This window comes from Gopherus evgoodei, chromosome 5 (genome assembly GCF_007399415.2).
Source record: "Gopherus evgoodei ecotype Sinaloan lineage chromosome 5, rGopEvg1_v1.p, whole genome shotgun sequence".
Lineage (NCBI taxonomy): Eukaryota > Metazoa > Chordata > Testudines > Testudinidae > Gopherus > Gopherus evgoodei.
Genome location: NC_044326.1, coordinates 19056709 through 19080241, shown reverse-complemented (window position 1 = coordinate 19080241; position 23533 = coordinate 19056709). Strand labels below are relative to the sequence as shown.

At 45.1% G+C, this 23533-nt stretch overlaps 1 protein-coding gene across 3 annotated transcripts in view; it reads right to left on the bottom strand.

Moving 5' to 3' along the window:
- Positions 1-421: 421 nt before the first annotated feature.
- The window catches only part of NAT8L (N-acetyltransferase 8 like), a 46399-nt gene continuing 23287 nt past the window's right edge, over positions 422-23533 (bottom strand). For all 3 annotated transcript variants that reach the window (XM_030564709.1, XM_030564708.1, XM_030564710.1), the window contains one exon: positions 422-2262. In XM_030564709.1, the coding sequence (XP_030420569.1) occupies positions 1895-2262 (368 nt within the window). In that variant the 3' untranslated portion in view covers positions 422-1894. The remainder of the gene's footprint in view (positions 2263-23533) is intronic.

Sequence of the window (23533 nt, the reverse complement as noted above, 5' to 3'; positions counted from 1 at the left end):
TAACAGGCCAGTACCATGGGCTACTAGCCAGTTAGGAACGAATGAACTCTGGACCCAATTCCTACCTTTACACTGATGAATCTCAGTGCAGGAAAGACGAAGACCCTGGACTGCAAGTGAAAGGCTAGTGTTTTAATTTTCACCTCACAATATAATTCACGTGTGTTCTCTGTCCCACTTCTTACTAGTTAAGCCTTCTGTCTGGTCTCTCTTTCATTCTTTCTAGTACCCTTCTTACTTGTCTCCACTATTTGATTTGACAAGGATAAATTTGTTCCCTCCTCTTTGAAACTTTCCTACCTAGTTGCATCCACTATAGCTTTACGTGTTAGGAACATAACTTCAGTCCCATATCAATTTTATCATGATTTTCTTTCCCCCACCTCACACACAATACTTCATAGAATAGTAACTTTTTCCCCCCCCCAGGAACTTAAGTTAAAGGGGGTTTCCCTTTAAATGTAATATGATAGCTGAATCCCACCACTCACCCCAAATTAAGTGCAACCAGAAATGTTTTTAATATTTCTGATACTACATTTTAAAAATTAAAACCTACTGATTTTTCCCCGACATAATTCATGCAAAGTTGTTATTTGTTTAAGTAAGTTATAAAATTGGTATTTCAGGCTAGAAGAAGCTGTAGTCTTGGTTATTCTTTTGTTGGCAGGCACTGTACATACATATTAGGTACAGAAACATGCCGAATCTGCCTTGCATTGCTTTTTGCATTGTACAATTCACAAATCTGACATTAAAGCAGTTAGTTACCTTTTATGGAAGGCTGCAGTGAGGCCACCTACAATTATTGAACAGCAGCTGGTTAAGATAATATGTATGCTTCCCCCCCACACTCCCAAAATGCAATTATCTGTCACACACTGCTTGTCTGAAGTGTTTAGATTTGTTGCTCACATTAATGTGCAAATGTGTTGCCATAGAAACTGCAGCCTCCATTATGCTTCAATGACACCATTCAGCAAAAGCCAAAACAAATATAAAATTTAAAAAAAACATTAAAAATAAAAAACCCAAACAAACAAACTCAGAAGGCAGCAAAGAGAAACTCCAATGCACATGCGGAAGTCTGGCCCAGGACTGCAGGTTATGCATGGATATAGAACAGCGCAGGAGATATTTAAGTTTGATCTTACTTTACAATATGTTACAATGGGGCTCAGAGTTCAAATGGTTCAAGTCTGTTTGCTGGCTTAGGAAGGAAAATGAGAATGGAGAAAAAGTCATGGTTACTGGATGCACCAAGGTTCTTTCAGATATTTGGCAGAATGAGGCACATCCAAAAAAAGTGCAACACCAGTGCCTGGATGGCAGTGCTGTGTGTTTGAGTGCGTGCACACACTTCCTCTTCATGCATCGTAGCAAGCGTTTTTTTCACATTTTCTTTGAAAACTATTAACCAGTAATTTATAGTAAGATGAATGCATATTCTAGTTACTGGTGCATGAAATACTGAGAAATGCATTCAAGTAATATTTCTGCACTTACTGTATTATGAATGTCATCACTACATTATCTTACATTTGAAAAAAACCAAAAAACCACTACGTACACCAGACCAGTGGTACTATTACGTTTGTAAGTTTCTGTGCTTTATGTAGGTACCTGGGTAAGATTGGAACAAACAGGCTGTAGGGTCCACTCTGATCTGCCAGGTCATTAACACTGTATGCATTAGAAGAGCAGTACTTCCAGCCTCAGCAGCACCACCACCTACAGCATGCGAGGAAGGATCCTTATTTTGTACAGTCAAGCTGTACAAAGCAAATTAAAAATGAAATGAGAGAACGAAACAAACAATTGAAAACAAAAACAAATAAAAAAGGGCAATTTGGGGGGGAGGGGATAGGAGAAAAACTTTTTTTTGCTTTTGTTTCTATTCTTCGCGCAGCTGCAGGCGGTAGCGGTGGTAGCGAAGCTGGAAAAACATTCTCTCTAGTATGGAATGCGTCATCCCAGGGAGGGTGTAGTGTTCAATGATGCCCACATGTTTGAACCCTAAGGATTCATACAGCTTGTGGGCTGCCACCTTGACAGCCGTGGTTCCCAGTATAATGGAGGAATAGTTGTTGAGCATGGCAAACTCCAGCACTTTGCGGCCCAGGGCCTTGGCAATCCCTTTACCCCGGAAGTTGGAATCTACAGACATGCGGCGCAGCTCCACGGTGTTGTCTTCCTCATTGCCTCTCGCAGCCACGATTCCCACCACGTTTCCGTCCAACACAGCTACCCAGAAGCAGGAGCCTACAGAAGACAAAGCAGAATCTGAAGCTGAAGAATGCAACTGCCCTTCTGCATAAGCCTACCTGGGCTTAATACATCACCTTATGCCAACAGAGCCAGATTATAAAAGTACTGAAATCAATAGGAGTTGGGCACCCAACCTACTTAAGTGCTACTGAAAATCCTACTGGGCACTTATCTGCATATTTAGGTACTTAAATACCTTTGTGCGTCTGGCCCAAAATTGCTTTCTTAAGACTGGTACGAGATTGTTATTGCCCAAGAGGGAGACGTGTAAAAAAAATTTCCTCCAATTTGAAATATCAGACTTCCTGTTTGAGACCAAAATTGTAAAGGACATTAGACAATCACCAGTGTAAGGTGACATGGGGAATTTGTCCTCAACCTGCTCCAAGATTTAATTCTCAGGTGAAAGCCTGAAAATGTGTCAAACTCAGGGGCTCACTTTTCCTAAATCATATGGAAATGGTGAAGTGGAACCATCCCATATGCCCCCCGCCCTATTAGAAAGTTATCTGGTATAAGGGTGTTGCACTTATTCCAATAAAGGGAATTAACTCTCCCTAACACATCAACATTACATATCTTTGGTTTTTTGGAACAGCCTTAGCTAGAGGGCGCTCTGTGTCAAAAGCAGCTGCAAAATGAGCTTCTTTATTGTAGGTTTTACTGAAAAATTCTTTATTTGATGTAGCCAGCATTGTCAAAGGACTATTTCCACGGGACATGCAAATAACTTTCGTACAGTATAAATTAGGATAAACTGAATAGTCATGCAGCCAGCTGCCTTCAGCTGTGGTCTCAAAGCCAAGCAGGGTTGGGTGCAAGGAGTCCTTGTACAAGAGCTCAACAAGAAAACCGCAGTAGGTGGAGGAAGTTATGTTAATAATTTAGTAGGCAGCGTTCTTCCCCGCTGAGTCGATCATGAACCAGAGCCTGTCACAGTGTTCAGGAGTTACTGGGGCTATTGTTGCCTTGCAGGTGAAACGTAAAACCAGTCATGTCATTTAGTGTCCTACAGTGCTTCCCTCCCAGAGCATAGGATGTTGATCCGAAGGAGAGCTCAGAATACCCAATGAGTACTTGCAGTCTGTCTACTTAAAATTTCCATGGCATTGTCAACTGGGGGAAAAAAAACAACCTACCTTTCCATAACTGTTCTTCGAGCTGTGCTGCTCATGTCCATTCCACTCTAGGTGTGTGAGCACCCACGTGCACAGTCGTTGGAGATTTTTGCCTTAGAGGTATCCGTAGGGTCGGCTGTGGCGACCCCTTGAGTGCTGCGCTCATGCACTGGTATATTAAGCACCAACAACTCTGTCCTCTCAGTTCCTTCTTGCCAGCAACTCCAACAGAGGGGTAGGAGGGCAGGTAATGGAATGGACGTGAGCAATGCATCTCGAAGGACAACAGCTACAAAAAGGTAGGTAACCGTTTTTTCTTCTTTGAGTGTTTGCTCATGTTGGTTCCATTCTATGTGACTCACAAGCAGTATCCCTGGAGGTGGGCTTGGAGTTCAGTCTAGTGGCTTGCAGCACTACTCTACTGAAGCCAGCTTTGTCCCAGGCCTGTTGGGTAAGTGCGTAATGGGACGTAAATGTGTGGATGGATGATCAGGTGGCCTCCCTACAGATGTCCTGAATAGACACCTGGACTAGAAAAGCTGCTGAAGAGGCTTGAAGAGTCATATCGTGGGCGGTGATTATTGCTGGAAGGGACACCTTTGCCTGATCGTGGCAGCAGTGAACGCAGGCAGTGATCCAAAAAGAAATTTTCTGAGTGGACACTGGATGACCTTTCATCCTGTTGGTCACTGCAATGAACAATTGTGTTGACTTGCGGAATGGATTGGACCTTTCAATGTAGAACACTAGTGCCCTCCAGATGGCTACGGAATGCAATCTATGCTCTGCCTATGACTTATGTGGCTTTAGAAAAAAAAAAAAAAAAAAAAAAAAAAAAGAGACAGGTTAAGTACATGTCCTGGCCTGTATGAAACCGAGACCACCTTGGACAGGAAAGCTGGGTGCGGCCACAGCTGTACCTTGTCTTTGTAAAAGACCATATAGGGCGGTTCTGAGATGAGCACCCTAATCTCAGAGACCTGGCAGATGCATGTTATTGCAACCAGGAACGCGACCTTCCAGGAAAGGAGAAGGAGAAGGAGAAAGCAGGAAGTCAGAGGTTCAAAGGGGAGGGGGGAGTCCCGTGAGCTGTGACGGCACAAGATTCAGGTCCCATGGAGGAATGTAGTCCCTGACATGCGGGTAATGGAACTCAAGGCCCTTTGAGGAACCTGGCAGTCATATCCTCAGTGAAAACCGACCTACCTTCAAGCAGCGGATGGAAGACTGAGATGGCAGCCAACTGAATCCTGACAGATGAAAGAGATAGGCCTTGAGCTTGAGATGCAGAAGGTAGTCCAGGGTTTAACTGCAGTGAGGCTTGCTCGGGCTGAATGCCTTTATCTGAAGTCCAACAAGCAAACTGCTTTCATTTAGCCAGGTAAGTCGCCCTGGTGGAGGGCTTTCTGCTGCCCAAAAGGTCCTGCTAAACACTAGCCAAGCACTCCTGCTCCTCCATGGTTCTGGGACAGCAGGTCTGGCCTGAATGGTAGCTGTAACAGAGCAGCAACCAAGAGGTCCAGCAGCGTGCTGAACCAGCGCTGGCACAGCCTAGCTGGCGCTATGAGGATCACCCCACCCTGTCCTGTTTGATCTTTATGAGGACTGTGAATTATACGGCACTGGGGGGTGGGGAGGCGTACAAAGCTCCCAACCACCGGAGCAGAAAAGCATCCAGCAGGGAGCTTCTGTCAATCCCCTGAAAGTGGCATTTCCTGTTCTTCCTGGACGCGGATAGGTCCACCTGGGGAGTCCCCCAGCTCTGGAAGATGATGCTGACCACTTCCGGCGAGATGAGAAGATCACGCTGAGGCAATCTGCCAAAGTGTTTCTGGCCCAGGGCAGATTTGCGGCTATGAGCAGGACGTTGCGTTGTATACAAAAGTCCCAGAGCCTGAGGACTTCTTGGCAAAGGGCAGATGATTTGGCTCTGCCTTGCTTGTTGATATAGAACATAGCTTCTGTATTCTCTATCAGGACCTGGACCACCCTGCTTTTTATGTGAGGTAGGAAGGCTTGGCAGGCCAGGCAAACCGCTCTGAGCTCCCTGATGTTGTGGTGTAGGGAGTGATCATGACTCAACCAAGACCTTGCATGCTGAGATTGCCCAGGTGGGCTCCCCATCCCAGGTCCGAGGCATCAGAGATGAGGGTCACCCTTGAGGGAGGAGCTGCAAAGGGGAACTCCCTCCAACACAGAAGCAGGATTCTGCCACCACATCAGTGATAACAGTACATGGTCCAGGACTTTGACCACACAGGCCATGCTGTGTCTGTTGGGGATGTAGACCAATGCCAGCCACGCCCGCATGTGCTCCAGGAAAATGGAAATATGCATCCTTTAACTTGAGGGCAGTGTACCAGTCTCCCGGATCCAGGGAGAGAGTAATGGAGGCCGAAGAGACCATGCAAAACTTCAACTTCTTGAGAGACTTGGTGAGGCCGCACAGGTCCAGAATGGGTCAGAGACCCCTTTTGCTTTGAGGAAAAGGAACTAGCGAGAGTAGAACTCTTTCCCTTTCAAGTCTGGAAGGACCTCCTCTACCAACCCCAGGCATAGGCGGTTCTCAACCTCTTGAATGAATAGCTGCTCATGAGAAAGGTCCATGAAGAGGGACAAGGAAGCGGGGTTGGATGGAAGGTTAACCATGAACTGCAAGGTGTAGCCCGAAGATATTATGTTGAGCACCCAATGGTCTGAAGTCAGCTGCGACCAGGCTAATCGGAAGGGACGCAGGTGGTTGAGGAAGAGCAGAGAGGTGGATCCTGGGAAGTGACTGGGGTGCCATCCTTGGCGCATCCTCAAAAAGCCTGCCTCTGGCTTCCTTGGCCTCTGGAAGAACCAGGCTGGGCAGAGGAACAGGAAGACAAAGGGTTACGACATTTAAATCCTTTGTCTCTGTCCTTCTTTCTGTAGGAGTTGGACCGAGGGACACCTCATGACCTTGACGGAGGTAGAGAGGGATGGAATGGCTTTCTAGCCTGCTGAGGGGTGTGTAGGCCTGAGGAACAGAGGGTGGCACAGGAGTCTTTAAGGCCATGGAGCCGTGCATCAGTTAGTTCCAAAAAGAGCCCTGCTCCCTCTAATGAGAGGTCCTAAAGGATAATCTGCAAGTCCTGGGACAACCCAGAGGTCTGTAACCAGGAGCTGCACGTCATGACCACCGCAAAGGCGATTACCCTGGCTGCTGAGTCCATAGTGTCCTAGACCATCTGGAGGGCACCCCTTGCCACTGCTTTGCCGTCTTCCACCAAGGCAGCAAACCCCTGGACTTGGTCCTCTGGGAGGCCCTCCTTGAACTTTCTGATGGAGTAAAACAGGTTGAGGCTGTACGTGCCTAGTAGGGCCTGATGGTTAGACACCTGAAATTGCAGGATTGCTGTTGAATAAATTTTCCTGCCAAACAAGTCCAGCCTTGTGGCATCTTTATTTTTCGGTGTGCCACTCGCCTGTCCCTGCCTGGACCTTTCGTTGATGGCAGACAGGACAACGGACCCTGCTGGAGGGTGGGTGTACAGGTACTCAAATCCCTTTGCTGGGACATAGTACTTCTTTTCTGCCTTCATGGAAGTAGGCAGAATTGAGAGAGGGTCTGCAACACAGACCTAGCCATTTTTAGGACCCCTGGGTGGACAGGTAATGTAACCCAGGCCGGGGTGTAGGAGGGTATGACATTAAAAAGGTTGGACTCCTCCAAGCTCTTTGACCTCCAAGTTTAGGTTAGCAGCCACCCTTTTGAGCAGGGCTTGGTGTTCTTGAAGCCATGTGGGGGGTTGCTTGTTTGCGAGGGGCCTGACAACACTTCGTCTGGAGATGACAAAGACAACTGCACTGCAGGAGGAGGGGCCTGCTGTGTCACCCCTGCATCTACTTCAGCACCGTGTTCAGACTCCGGTGACGGCTGTGCCAGGGGCAGCTTGTCCGATGTGGCCTGGGAAGAATGGTGGGAGTATGGGAACGGTATAAAAAGGTACACACCATGGGTTCTGGTACTGCCACTGAGTGGGCCACTGCCCCTGCCTCCACCACAGGAGCCACGCCAGTCTTGCAGCCCGGTGGTGATTCGCCTTTTTTGGTGAGGGGCTGAACTGTCCTTCAGACTTGGACCATTGCCCTTCCAGTGACCAGGGCCAAGCTGTAGATGCCTGGGTCTGACCCTCAACTGACTCCAGCAAGGATTGGGTAAGGAACAGTTCCTGCCTGAAGAGCGGTACCGGGTTGCTGAAGACCACTGCCGCATCTGAGAATGATCCTGCACTGGGGGGAGGGGTCGATGCCTGGAAGACTGCCTAGGTGATGGTGATCTGTGACGTGGCAATCTCTGGTGGGAGGCCCAATGGTACCGTGTGTACAAGGATTAGCATCATGACTCACATGTCCCGTGCCTTGTAGGTGGAAATCATGGCATCAGGGACCTGGGTCTTCTGACCAGGGATTGAGGCCACGGTGCCAGGATCCTAGGCTGCGGTGATGGGGATCGACGCCTGAGATCCGGGGATGCTCCGCTGCTTTAGGGTGTGGTCCAATAACTGGCTTGCCCATAGATGCTGTGCCCTTAGCCAGGTCCATCACCTGGCTTGGTGCACACGGTGCCGACCGGCCTACTTTCTCTTTGGCAGACAGGCCTGCTTTGGGCACAGATGGCTTTATGAGGGGCCAGGACCCCCTGCTGGTCCCGGGAGAAAGAGGTGGATCCCTGGCTGGGCTACAGAGTCTGACCGCAGCAGTGCCCCCAAGTAGCTCCGGGGTGGGCACGTGGCCTAACACAGGTCTTTGCCCGAAACCCCCTTTTTTTTGCGGTGCTGGTACGCCCGTCTACTTCGACCGCTTCTTAGGCACCAGTGAGGAGGAACGGTGCTGGGTGGATTCCGGTGCCAGTGGTGCAGTGCGCGCTGATGCCAAAGTCTCGGGTATGGAGTCTGACTGAGAGGGCTCTGAGGCAGGACAAAGCAAAACCTCTATGAGTAGGGCCCTTAAGAGAATATCCTGCTCCTTTTGAGTTAGAGAGCAAACGTTTTTGCAGATCCTGCACTTGTCCTTTCTAAGGGACTCTCCCAAACAGCTATTGTAGGGGTATCTAATGGCCATCGGCTGGCTGCACAATGAGCATGACTTAAAGCCTGGGCAATGGGGCATGCCCTGCTCTGAGGAAAAGTCCAAGCTGGGACTAACTCTTAAACTACTACTCCAACACTTAACATAATAGTCTAAGTACCTAATAACTAAAACAATGGACTGTAAGAACTGCTAATGCTCTGGTAATGCAAGACAAGGTGCTCAGACCAACCCTCAGGGACGGTAAGAAGGAACTGGGAGGGGTAGGGTCAGCGGCACATAACATACGAGTGCATGAGCATGGCACTCAAGGGGTGCCACAGCTGATCCTACAGATACCACCAAGGCAAAAATCCCAACTGTGTACCTGGGCACGCACACACCTAGAATGGAATAGACACGAGCAAGCACTGGAAGAAGAATGTTATTTCTCACTCCTGCTCTAACTTGTTTACTGCTGCGCTGTGTTTTACCCTGTAGTTGACTTCACATGAATGGTGAATGAAATAATCCCCAAGAACAGTAAATGGTAGCATCTATGTGGATGAAATATGCTGTGCAAGGGCAAATCATCATAAAAAGGAAATGCTAACGTAATAAGCAAGCAGGGAATATCCTTCTTCACCTAGTAACTGCTTTCCTAGAAACAGCAAGCAAAGCATGTCTACAGCGATCATCCTTGGGTGCTGCTCTTACGGTAAGAACACGACCTGCTGCAGTACATCAACACACTGCCAGAAATGTAGAGAAGCAGGCTAAACTGGATTACTGGAACGACGATTGTGGACACTTGCTCTGAGCAGGCCCACAGAAGACCCCTGGGCAAGGCTAAGGCTTCCATAAGCATTGTCCCCCTTGCCAAGGTTTCTTTCCCCACTTTGAACTTTAGAGTACAAAAAGTGGGGACCTGCATGAACACTTCTAAGCTTAATTACTAGCTTAGATCTGGTACACTGCTACCAGCCAGAATTTAGTGTCTGGCACACTTTCTGTACCCCCAAAACCTTCCCTGGGGAACACAGATCCAAACCCCTTGGATCTTAAAACAAGGAGAAATTAACCATCCCCCTCCTCCCCCCCCCAATCCCTGGTGAGTTCAGACCCAATCCCTTGGATCTTAAAACAAGGAAAAAACAAACAAACAATCAGGTTCTTAAAAAGAAAGCTTTTAATTAAAGAAAGAAAAGGTAAAAGTTATCTTTGTAAAATCAGGATGGAAAATGCTTTACAGGGTACTTAGATTTATATAGCCCAGAGGAAACCCCCTCTAGCCTCAGGTTCAGAGTTACAGCAAACAGAGGTAAAAATCCTTCCAGCAAAAAGAAACATTTACAAGTTGAGAAAACAAAAATAAGACTAATCCACCTTGCCTGGCTATTACTTACAATTTTGAAACATGAAAGACTGATTCAGAAAGATTTGGAGAGCCTGAGGGTACGTCTGGTCCCTCTTAGTCCCAAGAGCGAACAACGAACAAAACAAAAAGCACAAACAAAGACTTCCCTCCACCAAGATTTGAAAGTATCTTGTCCCCCTATTGGTCCTCTGGTCAGGTGTCAGCCAGGTTTACTGAGCTTCTTAACCCTTTACAGGTAAAAGAGACATTAATCCTTAACAATCTGTTTATGACACCCCTAAGTAAATGTTTCCACCAAAACATGCAGAATCTGCTTTGCACTGCACAATTCACTGATGTGGTTTTACAGCATGCGCCATGTTACTGAACCTTCTTATGACTCAGTTAGCCAAATCTGAAAAAGATTGCTAATGTCAGGACTTCTCTGATAAACCAGATGCTGCACTCAGCTTCCTTGGACAAAATCAATTGAATCAGTCACAAAACTAAATCTAGGAAGCAAGTCTGGGTTAAGTCCAGCCCTTAGGATTTGTCAGCATATTCAGATGAAGACATTAGCTCCAATGACATTCATCTGTGATCCTATTATAAACAAATAGTCATTACACTGTTGCTTTCTAGGCTAACAAAATTTTAAACACGGGGACCAGTCTTCACACATTTATTGTGAGCAGATACAATTCTCCTTTTATGTTGTCATATTGACAATGCCACATGTTCTGCTGATTTTCTGTGACTTACAAGTGCTGAAAAATGGAAACCACATTTCCTTTGTACACAAATGGTGGGGCTGCAGCAGGACACTGCTTTTCGCACTGCAGAAGTTTTAAACAAGTCTTGTGGTTATTGTGATCAGCCCATCCATCATGCACTCATCTGTATAAGTGTGGTCCATTAAAATACTCCTAATGAAATAGTTAATTCAGATGACTCAATTAGATGAGACAGGATTGGGGTGGGGGTGGGAGCGCTCTTTGGAGGGATGAGAAGAACTGGAAGGGACTCCAGGAGCTCTCCGCCCCCTCCCCCAATCCAGTTCCACATTTAGGGCCTAGTCCTGCAAAACAAACATCTTTATCCATATGAGCAAACCCAGTAGCTTGAATAAGGCTAATCAAGGAAGTAAGGACAATTCACAAAAGAAAGGGGGGGGAAGGTGAGAAACTAGGCCCCAGGCTGACTCCCCTGAATCTTGGCAACACATCAGGTCAGTTCCGGGAGATGACAAGAAATATGATTCACTGGGAAGTAATAAGGTATTCTCTGCTCCCCCAGCAATTCAGATTACTGCCTGTCCAGCATTCAGGCCTTTGCCAGCCCTGGAACCTGACCCATCAGCATGGAAGTAATTAGTGGTGCCACCAAATCAGACTACAGGGCTAGTTCCAGATCAGATGTGGTTTGTTGTTCTAGCAACAACGCACCCCCTTTCTCTCTACTCCAGTTATACCATTTCCATTCCTGAACTCAGAATGGAAACTGGGTGGGAAATGGCTTTCTATCCTGCTCAAGTGTTCAGATTTATTTATTTTTTTTAAGTTTCCTATTTCAGATCAAGAGATGAGTGGGGTGCAAAAAAAAGTGTTCAGATTAGCCAATAACCTTAGGGAAGTCACCAGAGACATAGGAAACCCTGGTTCAATGCCCTACTCTGCCAAAATCAGGAATTCCATCCTAGTCCTGAGAAGTTATTCTCCACTGAAACATGCACACATTCCCATTAAGTACCAATTTTGACAAATCAGCATTTTCCAACAAAAATTCCTGATTAGCTTTACTCTCAACACAATGACATGTGGCACAGTTAGGTTTACAGAGAGACTAGGATGAGAGATGGTGCCCATGTCCACTACACAAATGCCTCTAAGGTTTAGATGCACGTAAATTGAGTATCCTCTGCGATTCCTGCTTTTTTTTTTTAAAAAAAAAAGCAAATTACTGCAACAATTTTAAACATGAAAAAAATATTTTTAAACCTGTGTTAAGAAATTGCTTTCCATTACTTTTTCTTTTTAAATCAAAACTGGCCTTCTGCATGGTCCTGCACAACCAGCAAGCGGGGCAGGCCATTAAGGCTTACCAAGCAAATCACTTCCAAGACTTAACAAATAATTAGTTTTAGGTGTTTTAAATCCATTCCATATTTTAAAAAGAAGTTCTCAAATTTTGGCTTTAGTGGGGTTTTCAAGCTCTACATTTCAAGCTCAATACATTTCTGATACACCCAGCCCATCACCATGGCTTCCAGGCTCCAGAGACTGAATTAGGATGCATTTTGTTCAGTGCTTTCAGACCTTTGTTTGCGCAGCTGGCCCAGGCTCTGACAGGGAAGGTGATGTGACTCCTCCTTTCTATTAGTTTTAACTTAAGGCTTTAATAATCTTGAGCTTAAAATTTAAAAAAAGGCACGTGGCACATTACCCAGTTTGTGTTCCCAGCCAACTAAAAGCAGTGAGGCTACATCTGCTTAAACAAAACAAGCCATATTCTGCTCCCATTTCCAGCACAGCTATCTCAATGACTTAACGGGTCTGTCCCTTCTAGGTGGACTGTTGCTACTGTAAATGTATTTTATCCCACCTAAAGGCAAGAAAAACCATCAGCCTCGAACAAGATTTTATTTTTGCTGGTGCCAGGATTGAAGAATCCTTCTTGGGAACCATCCAATGCACATCGGTAGCTGAGCGTTATTTGAAGGGGAGCAAACTGGTGGTAAACTGATGACTTGAGCTCCACCCGCCAGATAAGACACTGGTTCGGAGAGTGAACCACCACATTTCAAAACAACATGAAAACTCTGCCTTTTCAACCTGTCTCTTGGTGGCCAGTAAAACCTGTGCTGATTCGCAGGCCCATCATTAATTCTTCCCGGTGACTGGCCCTTCCATCTTGCTGAATTAGTTCTAGAAGCACTGCCACTAAAAAGAACCTCAAAAGTTCAATTCTACACATCCTGAATGAGGACATGGCAAAGACATTCAGGGGGGAAAAGCCTCCTATTCTTTCTCTGTTGAGTTTTTTCATCTGTGGGGTGGAGAACATGTATCTCCTTCCCCAGGAGCGGTGCCAGGGTTTCTGATGCCGTAGGCGGACGGCCATTTCGCCGCTCCCCACGGGTCCGGTGGACCTACCGCAGTCATGCTGGCAGATGGTCCGCTGCTGGAAAGGCTCCGGTGGAGCTGCCACAGTGATGCCGGCGGGCGGTCCGCTGGTCTAAAGGCTCCAGTGGAGCTGCCACAGGCATGACTGCGGTAGGTCTGCCGGAGCCTTTAGACTAGCGCACCGTCCGCCAAAACGACTGCGGCGGCTCCACCGGAGCCTTTCCAGCAGTGGACCATCCGCCGGCATGACTGCGGTAGGTCCACCAGACCCACATGCCGCTCCCCTGCCAAAATAGCGCCCCCCAAAATTTCTGGCACCCTAGGCCATTGCCTAGGTTGCCTAAATGGTTGCGCCAGCCCTGTCCTTCCCCCATCTATTCTGGGATTACAGGTTTGAGTTATAGGCCTGCAGCCTTTCTGCTTTTCATATAGTTTTGTCTGGACTGAAATAAAATAGCTAACAGATCTTTCTTGGAAGAAGCAGGCAACAGAATTCATAGCGTGCTATTAATACCAGGAGTTCACATTTTATTCTTGCATAAATTGGCTTTTGCTGTTTGAAAATAATCATCACTGGAGAGATAAACAAACATCTTGTCAGCGACGAGCCTCCATTGCGATACCTGTTCCCTTCCTTTTTAATTTTCCTCAACTTCACCCTCATCTACCTTCATAGACTTAGAAAGACAAGGTGGGTGAGGTGATCTTTTACTGGATCCACTTCTGTTGGTGAAAGGGACAACAGCAGTTTGTCCTTTAAAAGATACTAACTCATCCACTTTGTCACTCTAATATGCTGGGACCAACACAACTACAGAAACAAACATCCACAGGCTTAGCTCCTTTCCATCATCCACCACTTCCACTCATCTTAAAATACCCTCAAAATTCCTGACCTTCCCAGTTACTGCATAAAAATCTCCTTAAACGAGCCCTTCTTTACAAGCATCTATAAACTGTGTTCTTTAACCATCTTGCCTCAATAAATACCATTGCTTTCTTCTTCTCTTCACTGTTTCCCTGCTATAGTGACCATTCTGGGGCCATATGGTTAGTGCCTTGAAAAACAGCAGGGATTCCCAGGTGTCCATTACACAACAAAGGGTATGTCTAGAGTGCAATCACAAGGTGTGATTCAAGCTAGTCTGAGTAGGTCTTCTCAAGATGCAATCTAGCTAGCTTTGGTCGTGGAGCAGTGAAGCCGTGGCAACACATGCTTCAGCACGGGCAGTACAAGCCAGCCTGGAACCCTGAGTAATTACTTGCAGGGCTAGCCCCGGCTGAAGCCCAGTGCCCCAGGTTCGCTGCTCAAGGACCCAAGCTAGCTAGATTAAAGCTATTTCTGGTATAGCTATTGGAACTGCAAACACATCCAGGGGCCAGATAAGTACCTAAAGCAGATTAAAAAGCTCAGGTTTTAGATAAAACCCTTCTAGAGCAGCAGTTCTCAAACTTCATTGCACTGCGACTCCTCTGAGAACAAAAATTACTACACTGAAGGGGAGGGGAAACTGAAGCCTGAGCCCACTCAAGCTCTGCCACCTTTACTATACGACCCAGGCCTGCTGAGCCCGGCTGCCCAGGGCTAAAGCTCTGAGGCTTGAGCTTTGGCCCTGAGTGGTGGGGCTTGTGCTTCGGCCCTGGGCCCCAGCAAGTCTAAGCCCTGGCACCCCATTAAAATGGGGTCCCAACCCACTTTGGGGTCCCAACCCACAATTTGAGAACTGCTGTTCTAGCGAATGCTAACTACCATGGGCCAATTTTTAATTGGTATAAGCTGGTCCAGTCCCCTTGGCTTCACTGGAGCAGAGCCAATTGACACTAGGAGAGTATTTGGCCTTATCTGACTACAATGCCAAGGGCTCCAAGAAATTTGGTGCCTCTAATACAATAAGCTTTGTCCTCTACTCCTGTGATCAAAGAACTCAATGGACCAGAATCACTGATATGCTCCAGCTGCTTTGCGCCACTCTGGGTTTACTGCTGCTTCGCATCGCTAATTTAACTGGCCACTTAATCCAGGTTTATGGCTGCGTTCGGCTGCCAGCGAAGCACAAAGCAGGCCCAGAGTGTACTGGTGAATCTAACCCCTTATTTCTTCCATTAATGTCAGCTACATCACTTCAGGTGACTACTACCCACAATGTTTCTGTCCTTCCAATACCTCTCTGCCACGAGGTCCTGTTAGACAACAAAAGCACCTCACACCTTCATCCTATTCTCCTTCAAACCTCACCTCCCGTATCCCAGGATAATTAACCTCTTGTGCATTGAAGGTATTTGGGAATGTGTCATACCTCTCTCAAAAGTCCCTTCAGACTCCTTTGAGCAGTCTCCCTGCACAGCCTTCTTCAATATTCTCAGCATGGTTCACGCTCCTGTCACTAAATGACTCATGATTATTTCTCCTCAGACATGGCTTTCCTGCCTTAGCTTCCTTGTATCCAATGTGGAATTGAGATAAAACGATCACCACCTCTAGCCCAGCACAATTTCCTGAAATGCTAACCTTCTCACCCTCCTGGTTTCAACTCCAGCCACTACAAAACAACCTCTCTGTAGCTCACAATACATCCTTCTCTATCATTCTGCCATTAAGCTATTTGAATATACCTGCTCCTGTTTATTCTAAAATGCAACACACTTTTAATTCTAATCTCTCTCCACCCGAAGGAAAAAAAAAACAACCACCATGATACCCAACATATAAGTGAATTAACCGTAACACAGACCCTTTTCGGCCCATCCGACCCTAAGAGTTATTTACTTCATCATAATAGCCTTCATTCAGTAGCTCCAAAATAGACAACTCCCTGATTGTTAAGGTGGGATGTTTTGGGGTCCACCCAGACCATTATAGGTCTGTCTCTGCCCACCCTTTAACTTCAGGGGTCTTTATGCTGGACAGCTTTGGTTCAATTCCCTGACATCAACAACCTGCCCACAAGCATAAGGTTTCACCCTGTCTCACCAGCCTAGTTACATCTTAGGGTGACATCAATAGCTCTTCCAGACCTGGGTTTCCCCCCCACACATCTTTCCCACGTTCTTAATTACCAGACATTCTAATTGATCCCCTCTGGTTTGTCACCCCCGAAGGTGATACCAGCCCCCCAAGTTATCACATCACTTTGGCACACACACTCCCCACGGTTTGCACATCAGAGATCTGCCTGGGATAAAAACAAAGGTTATTTAAAAGAAAAACCACATTTTTCAAGATGAAATAGTAACAAAAAGCAAACACAAGTTACACAGAAAACAAAACCAAGAGACAACTTCAGCCTTTACACTTTCATATTAGATAAAATCCCTTTTTTAAGTAGTTACCTATTGTCTTAGAACAGTTTCCAAGCATACCCCCTAGCTATGGGAGGGCTCCTGTGTTCACAGACAGCATACCACCTCAAGCTGTCCCCCAAGTTCCGGATAAAAACAAAGAAACACTGCTCAGTTGCAAGCCAGCTTTTAAAAAGCTTTTTTCTCCCCTCACCTTTGTCCACAGTGACTCTTGGTTCATCAGAGAGGGGAAACGGCTTCCTGACTTGACGTTCTTTTCCATTTTGAGTTGTCTCAATTTCATTTCACTATCTCCAGTGGTCCACCAGTGTCTTCTCCTGAGCTAGGCAATGGATAGTTACTCAAAGACAGTTTCATGTAGACAACAAGTTTAGGGGGTGCCCTTCCCTGTTTGATATGGAACTGAGGCTGCACCAGTTTTCTACACACAAATACATACGCTCATAATCAAGCTTGTATACATATCTCATAACAATTACTCCATTTAGAACATTACCAGCTTTCATAAGAGACCTTATTGTACTATAAAAACCTAACGATTAATATAGTACGCAATCAGTTGGTTTTACTGCTTATCTGGGGGGTTTCACTCTTCTGTTCTCCCCCTGGGGTGTCTGGACCCTAATTGTCACATAGGGGCATCACTGAGCTCAACTTCCTATCTCACTCATGACACCCAACTTCATTATCCTCCCATAAGGAATACAGAGGTTAGTTTCTGCTCTCATTTTCTGGACAGTCACACTTCTGTAAATCCTATTATAGTCACACCCAAAACATCCCCACATGTGAACTTTTTTTTTTTTTTTTTAAGCAAAGGGGGGGGGTTACTTAGATATTCACCCTCTTTTGTCATTACTTCAACTCCCAGGTTTCTCAAGTCCAAACATTCAGCCTCTCTAAAAATGTACTAGCTCACCTTCTCATTCATATTCAAAACCACAATCACCTATCCAACCCCAAGTCTTCATTGATCCCCAGCTTGGGTATTCCATCGTGATTCTCAGGACTGCAAGAGGGTTCATATGTCCTTCACTTAGGAGGAAAAAAATCAAATGGGGAATAACTGTCTAGCAATATTGCAGAAAAAGAAATGGTGTTATAGGGGATCAAAAATGAACACAAATCAATAGTGTGATGCTGTGGCACAAAACCTAAATTTATTCTGGGATGTATTAGCATAAGTGTTGTGCATAAAACATGGAAGGTAACTGTCCTACTTTATTTGGCATTGGTGAGGTCTCAGCTGAAGTAGTGTGTCCATGTATGGGCACCACACTTTAAAAAAGATGTGATCAAATTGGAGAGCATCAAGAGGAGAGCAACAAAAGTGATACAAGGTTTAGAAAACCTGACCTATGTGGAAAGGTTAAAAACCCATGTTCAGTCTTAAGAAACAAAGCCTGAGGGGGGAACCTGATAACAGTCTTCGAATAAGTTAAGGTGTGTTATAAAGAGGACATGATCAAGTGTTCTCCATGTCTACCCAGGGAAGGACAAGAAGTAATTGGCTTAGTTTGAGGCAAGAGAGATTCAGGTTAGATATTAAGAAACAAACTTTCTAAGAATAAGAATAGTTAAGCAAGGGTGAATGGGTATTCCACAACCTCCCTTGGGAACTGGTCACTGGAGGTTTCTAAGAACAGGTTAGACAAACATCTGTCAGGGATAGTCTAGGTATATTTGGTCCTGTCTCAGCACAGGTGGATGGATTAGATGATCTCTGGATAAAGCACCTCTATCACTATGATAAAGCAAATGAACATTCTCTATCACTAGGTAGCATGCTGCACCGCTATTGAGGATTCACAAGTTACAGCAGTATAACAATGTGCCACTAGCTATTTTGTACTGCTATTCAGATGCCTCTTCATTCAAATCAAACAGGTTTGAATTCAGCAGAAACAAACAAACAGCTCAAAGCTACATTAAAAGCACATATGGATGGCGATTTATCTCATAACCAAAAACACACAAAAAATGTGAGTTAAGGCTAAGCAGCATCCTTAAAAAGACGACCTTGGACAGTCCTGTTTCAAATATTTATTGCAAACATGTTCATATATCTTCCTCCATTCGGTCATCTTTTGAGGTTGATGGTCAGCCAGAGAGGTCATTGGAATTACAGTGCATACCAGTGGTAGGTAGGGAGGCAGGTTTAAGCATGTAATGCTGGCAGTGTATTGAGCTGTCAGGACAGTCTCCAAAAAGCAGCCACCCCCTCTCTTAAAAGGCCACATTAAAGGTATCTCCAAGGTCCACTACAATACACTTTTGCTTGAACTGTATTTAAGTCCATGGGTCACAGGTCAATTTAGAGAGCATGCAAATGTTGACATACGTTATACATCAGGAAGTTGGTGTTGTTCAACAGGCCAAGACAGGGGTCATAACAGGATAAGGAAAGATCAATGCATTGCAAGATAAACAGAGAAGCTGGCTCCTTTTATCTTACGCCTTCTTATTTGCACCATCTTTGGTATGCTAGAGACCAGTTGTTTTATCTTAACTTTTGACACTCTCTTGTTGGTTGTTTTTCCTTTCTACAACCACATCTTACTGTATCCTTGGCAATAAGTTACACCATCCTGCTAGCGTGTAACAAACATCTACATCAACTGAATCAAGTCCCAGTTCTACTGAGCATCTGAAATTTCGTGACCATCCAGAGAACCAGCAAAACAGGTTGTACTGTAAGGAGTGAAATGAGGCAGTCATAAAACCATAGCATGTGCAAGGGCAATTTCAGCAGTGTGGAAACCACACCAACAAAATGATAGAAAGACTAATGTTCTAAACATTTTATATTTGGCTTCTTAGCTTTTGAAAGGCTAGTATTACCTTAAGACATGACCAGCACACATGGCAGTCTTCCTAGTCAACCTGCCTAGAAAATCATTCTTAAAACTGCTTCGGGGAATTTCTTACTTTCCCAACAGATTGTGGTTCATCTAACCCTCCCTTGACCCCCATCCCTCATTGCTGAGTCCCATCTCAGATTACTCCAGTTCCCCCTTCCATAACATAGTGCAGTTTGTGAAACAGCATCCATTTCTACTCCTCTCCTTGGCTGCACAAATCCACCCACCGTGTGCTGCACAGCGACAGCTCTCTCCCACAAGCCATCAGGGTGGTGGGTGAAACTAAAATGACTTCTTTTTATTTCAAATTCTTCTGCCTCTTTAGACGAATGAAAGAGCAATGGGCAGATGGGTGGAAAGATTGGAGCCAGCAGTGGAAGCAAAGAGAGGTGAAAGCAGAGAAGTGTAAGAGGAGAGAAAAGCGAGACACCACACAGAAAAAGTATTACAGAATTCAATAAACTTAAAGACAATATCTTAAGGTTTCTTGGGACATTTAATAGGAGTCTACAGAAATTACCCTAAAACTAGTAAAATTTAACAACAAATTATGTCTTTCCTATATAGGATGATTGAAAAAACCCTATAGGAAAGTTATCACTCTCTTTTATATGTTACCTAAGGGTGTGTGTATATGTGTTTTAAATAAGGGCAGGGAGACTCTTCTGTAGTAGGAAATGGTCCTGTGGGAACATGAGAAATTCTCAGAGGTTGGAAATTCTTCATTCCCAGAAATGGACAAATTAAGCTCTGAAATGCATTAAGACAGCCTCTGCTCCCCACCTCAGAAGTGATGTTAGTTATTTCACACACTCCCATTTTATTTAAAGGAATCAAGCTGATATTTTACAAAATTTCTCCTTTGTATTTCACTTATTCTCTTTCTGGAAACCCCATTGATTCCTACAGAAGTAGCTGCTGAGGCACTGGTATAATCTAACCTGTGAGGAAACCTTATTAATTTTAAACAGGGGAACAAACAGCAGATCTCTGTGAAATATTGTCAGCTTGGAAGTCAAGTCATGTACAAAAAAAAACTGACAGACTGACAAATACTTTCAGATGCTGTACCTGAGCATGACAGCTGCTGCTAAGTTTTGCCCATTCAAGAACGGAATTTTCTAAAATACTCACTACTGGCCTAATCTTGCTCTTACGGCATCAACATCAATGGAACAGACAGACTAAAACTGAGCACTTCTCAAAACGCCACCCTAAAACCAAATTGCCAACCCCTGACTGACACTGCTGATCAGTTACTCATACAACCAGACCTGACGACTGCAGTATCACGACTTGCGTAAGTAAGAAAGATGTTCACAACCTGACCCCAAATGCTTTTCTCTTCCCTGCTGTTCTGTGAAAGCTCCACCTGGACAGGAGAAATTGATTATACAGGGAATAAAGGCTGCCAAACGTACAGAGTATTCAAACAGAAAAGAGCAATCAAGTCTCTTTCAGTCTGGTAACCTTAGCTACTGCTTGTAATACATAAAGTATTTTCAGACAGAAATATGACTTAAGTGGACAACATCCCTTTAAGGGTGTCTGTAAATGAACAATTATGTTCCATTTTGTTCCATCTCAGTAGCATAAACGATCAGCAGATGTCCACCTACAACTCAAAACCTGTAGGCCAAGCTACTGCAGCACTCTGTACAATATGATACACTACAAATATAATTTACCTGAGACAGCCAGTGGGGAGGGCTGCAGGGGAATTACAGTGAGGGAAACATGGAAAGCAAAGCAAACACTCTGTGTTCATTGGACCCAGGGAGAGTGCACAATAACGGAAATGACATCTGTTGAAGTTCAAAATGGAAGTTAACGGCAGCCTAGAAGGTCCCTTGCCTCCCTCTCCTGCTATATTCCACTCAGGGAAGGTCCCATCCAGGCACATAACTCCATGCAGAAAGAGGGTTTCAGGCTCCTGTATGGCATTAGCCCCCTTCCTGTCTTCTGTCAAAGGTGACCTGTGGGTTTGAACTAAGGGAAGCAGTGGGGAGTGGCTAGGAATGCATGCCATTCCTGCCCTCTAGCTCAGCAGATTCACTGCAAGAGATAACACAGCCAGGAGTTCTAGAACAATCTTTTCCACAGAGCAATCCCCACCCAGTAGTCTTCCTCCTGCACTCTGTAGGAGGAAAATATCACCCTCTGGGCTCCCCAAAGGATAGGGCCTGCAATGGTGACAGGCCCTTGTTACAGTGCCTGGGGGGAGGAGCGGGGGGGGGAGCCTCTAAGCATCCCAACTCTCCTGCTTATCCACCCAAAGGCCTGTCACAATCTGGTCCCTAATTAACAATTAGCAATTAGCATCTCTCAAAACCCCTTCTCCAAAAGGCCCACAAAAGGTGATTGCATGAGGACATGCTGATCCAATACAATGATGTTGCATTGTTATGTCGTGATACTTCAGTGCAACAAGTTGCAACATCATGGAGCCTTAATTATATCCCCTTGGGCAAACACTAACTTAGAATTCTTGCATTCCAATTCCATCTCCCCATAAGATTTTGGGCAAGCCACCTCGCCTCTCAGCTGCCCTATCTGCAAAGCAGGTTTAGTAACAATCACCTACCACACAGCGGTATTTGAGGATCAGATACATAACGTTCATAAGGCACTATATAAAAGTGCTATGGTGAGTATAATTTTTGTGTTTCTCAAGTACCTGTTATTGACAATCACAGATTGTCCTTCACAGCCTGGGAGTTTGTCAATATTTAAAAGTGACCAGGTGGCAAACAAGGGTTTGTATTTCACCTTTCCACCAGATTCTTTATAGACAGCATTAAGGTGAGAAAGAGACCGAGATCATGGCAGGAAGTGGGCACACAGGAGATCCCTAGGCCAAAGCGTTCTGTGCAGGGCCATGGATGTCTGTGGTGCTATTTAAATCATTTTGACCTTTTATCTTGCGGGTATGGTTAAGAGAATAGAGCAGCTTGCCAGTCCAGGCAAATTTCTCCATTTCTCTGTGATGAAAGGGACATGTCAGCCAGATTAAATGTTTGTCAACCAAGAAAGGAGAGACTTGTGGGGAAAGCATTGTCTGTTGCAAAATAAATGAATGCTGCTGATTTTACAAGTTTCAGGCACATATCCAGGACATCTACCTTCTGTCTGATCACAGTCTGATCTGATGCTCTTGTATGAATAGAGCTACCAAGTCTAGATGGCCTTTGTACCAGTTGTAGATGATTGCAATTGTGTAACTAAACAGCATGGAGGCTGACATACATTTTTACACGGCAACTCTTTCTTTCTGACATTAAAGTTCCTCTCCATTCTCTGAGCCTGCCCTTGTATTTTTTCCCTCTTGATTTCAGTGGGGCCAGCATTTCTTTCACTCCTAGTCACAAGTCTATACTGGACCTAGGCTGAAAGACATTATTGTGGAACTTTCTGTCAACTAATGAACTTTACAATAGTTTGTAGCTGCCTAGCACTGTTACTCGAGAAGTGCTACGTTCCAGAGATCCTGGATACCCAATGGGACCTGCTAGTTCTAACACCTGTTAGCATCCCTCTCAATCTGACCAGGCCTAAACGGGGAGATACAAATACCTAAACTGAAGGGGACACAAAAATTATTCAACATGAAATTAAGAATTCTGTGGGATCCCTTCCTTTATGTAAATAAATCCATATAACCAAGAAGAGTCCTGTGGCACCTTATAGACTAACAGATGTATTGGAGCATGAGCTTTTGCAGGTGAATACACACTTCGTCGGATGCATGTCATGACATTCACCCACGAAAGCTCATGCTCCAATATCTCTGTTAGTCTATAAGGTGTCACAGGACTCTCTGCCGCTTTTACAGATCCAGACTAACACAGCTACCCCTCTGATACTTGACTCCATATAACCTCACTTTCATGATTCCTTATTTCTGATATAAATAACTCTCAGAAGTAAGAATGAAGGGCACTAAATCTGTCAGTGACATCCCTTGAATCAGGCAACTTTTGAAAGACACATCTGGGAGAGTTACTGTCTAGATGAAATCCTAGAAGGAGGCAGATGTAGAAGGAAAGGATCAGCCTCCAGCCAGACATGGAGCTCAGCTAGCTACCCTTGTTCCTTCTCTCTTTTAGATTCTTTTCTCTGTCTGTCTTCATCTCAAGATGAATTGTCTGGTGATAAAACAGTTTTTACTAATTTAATTAAACTGTAAAAAGATCACATGCTCATTTGTCTCCCCGCTATCTGGCAAAACGTCTGAAATTGTACCATCAAAAGGAGCAATGCTCAGAGAACACAGAACACCTGTAAGAATTCCCTTCTCACCCAGAAAAAGACAGCCAGCTAACACTTCATCCCCCAATGATCTTCCCCCATAATCTTTGCTCCTATGCATTCTACTTCAGATCAGTCCTGGACAGGTCACTTCATGTGCATGTTTAAAACAAAGATCAGAATTTTAATACAGTCAGTGAGATTTCATAAAAAAAACCTCCTATA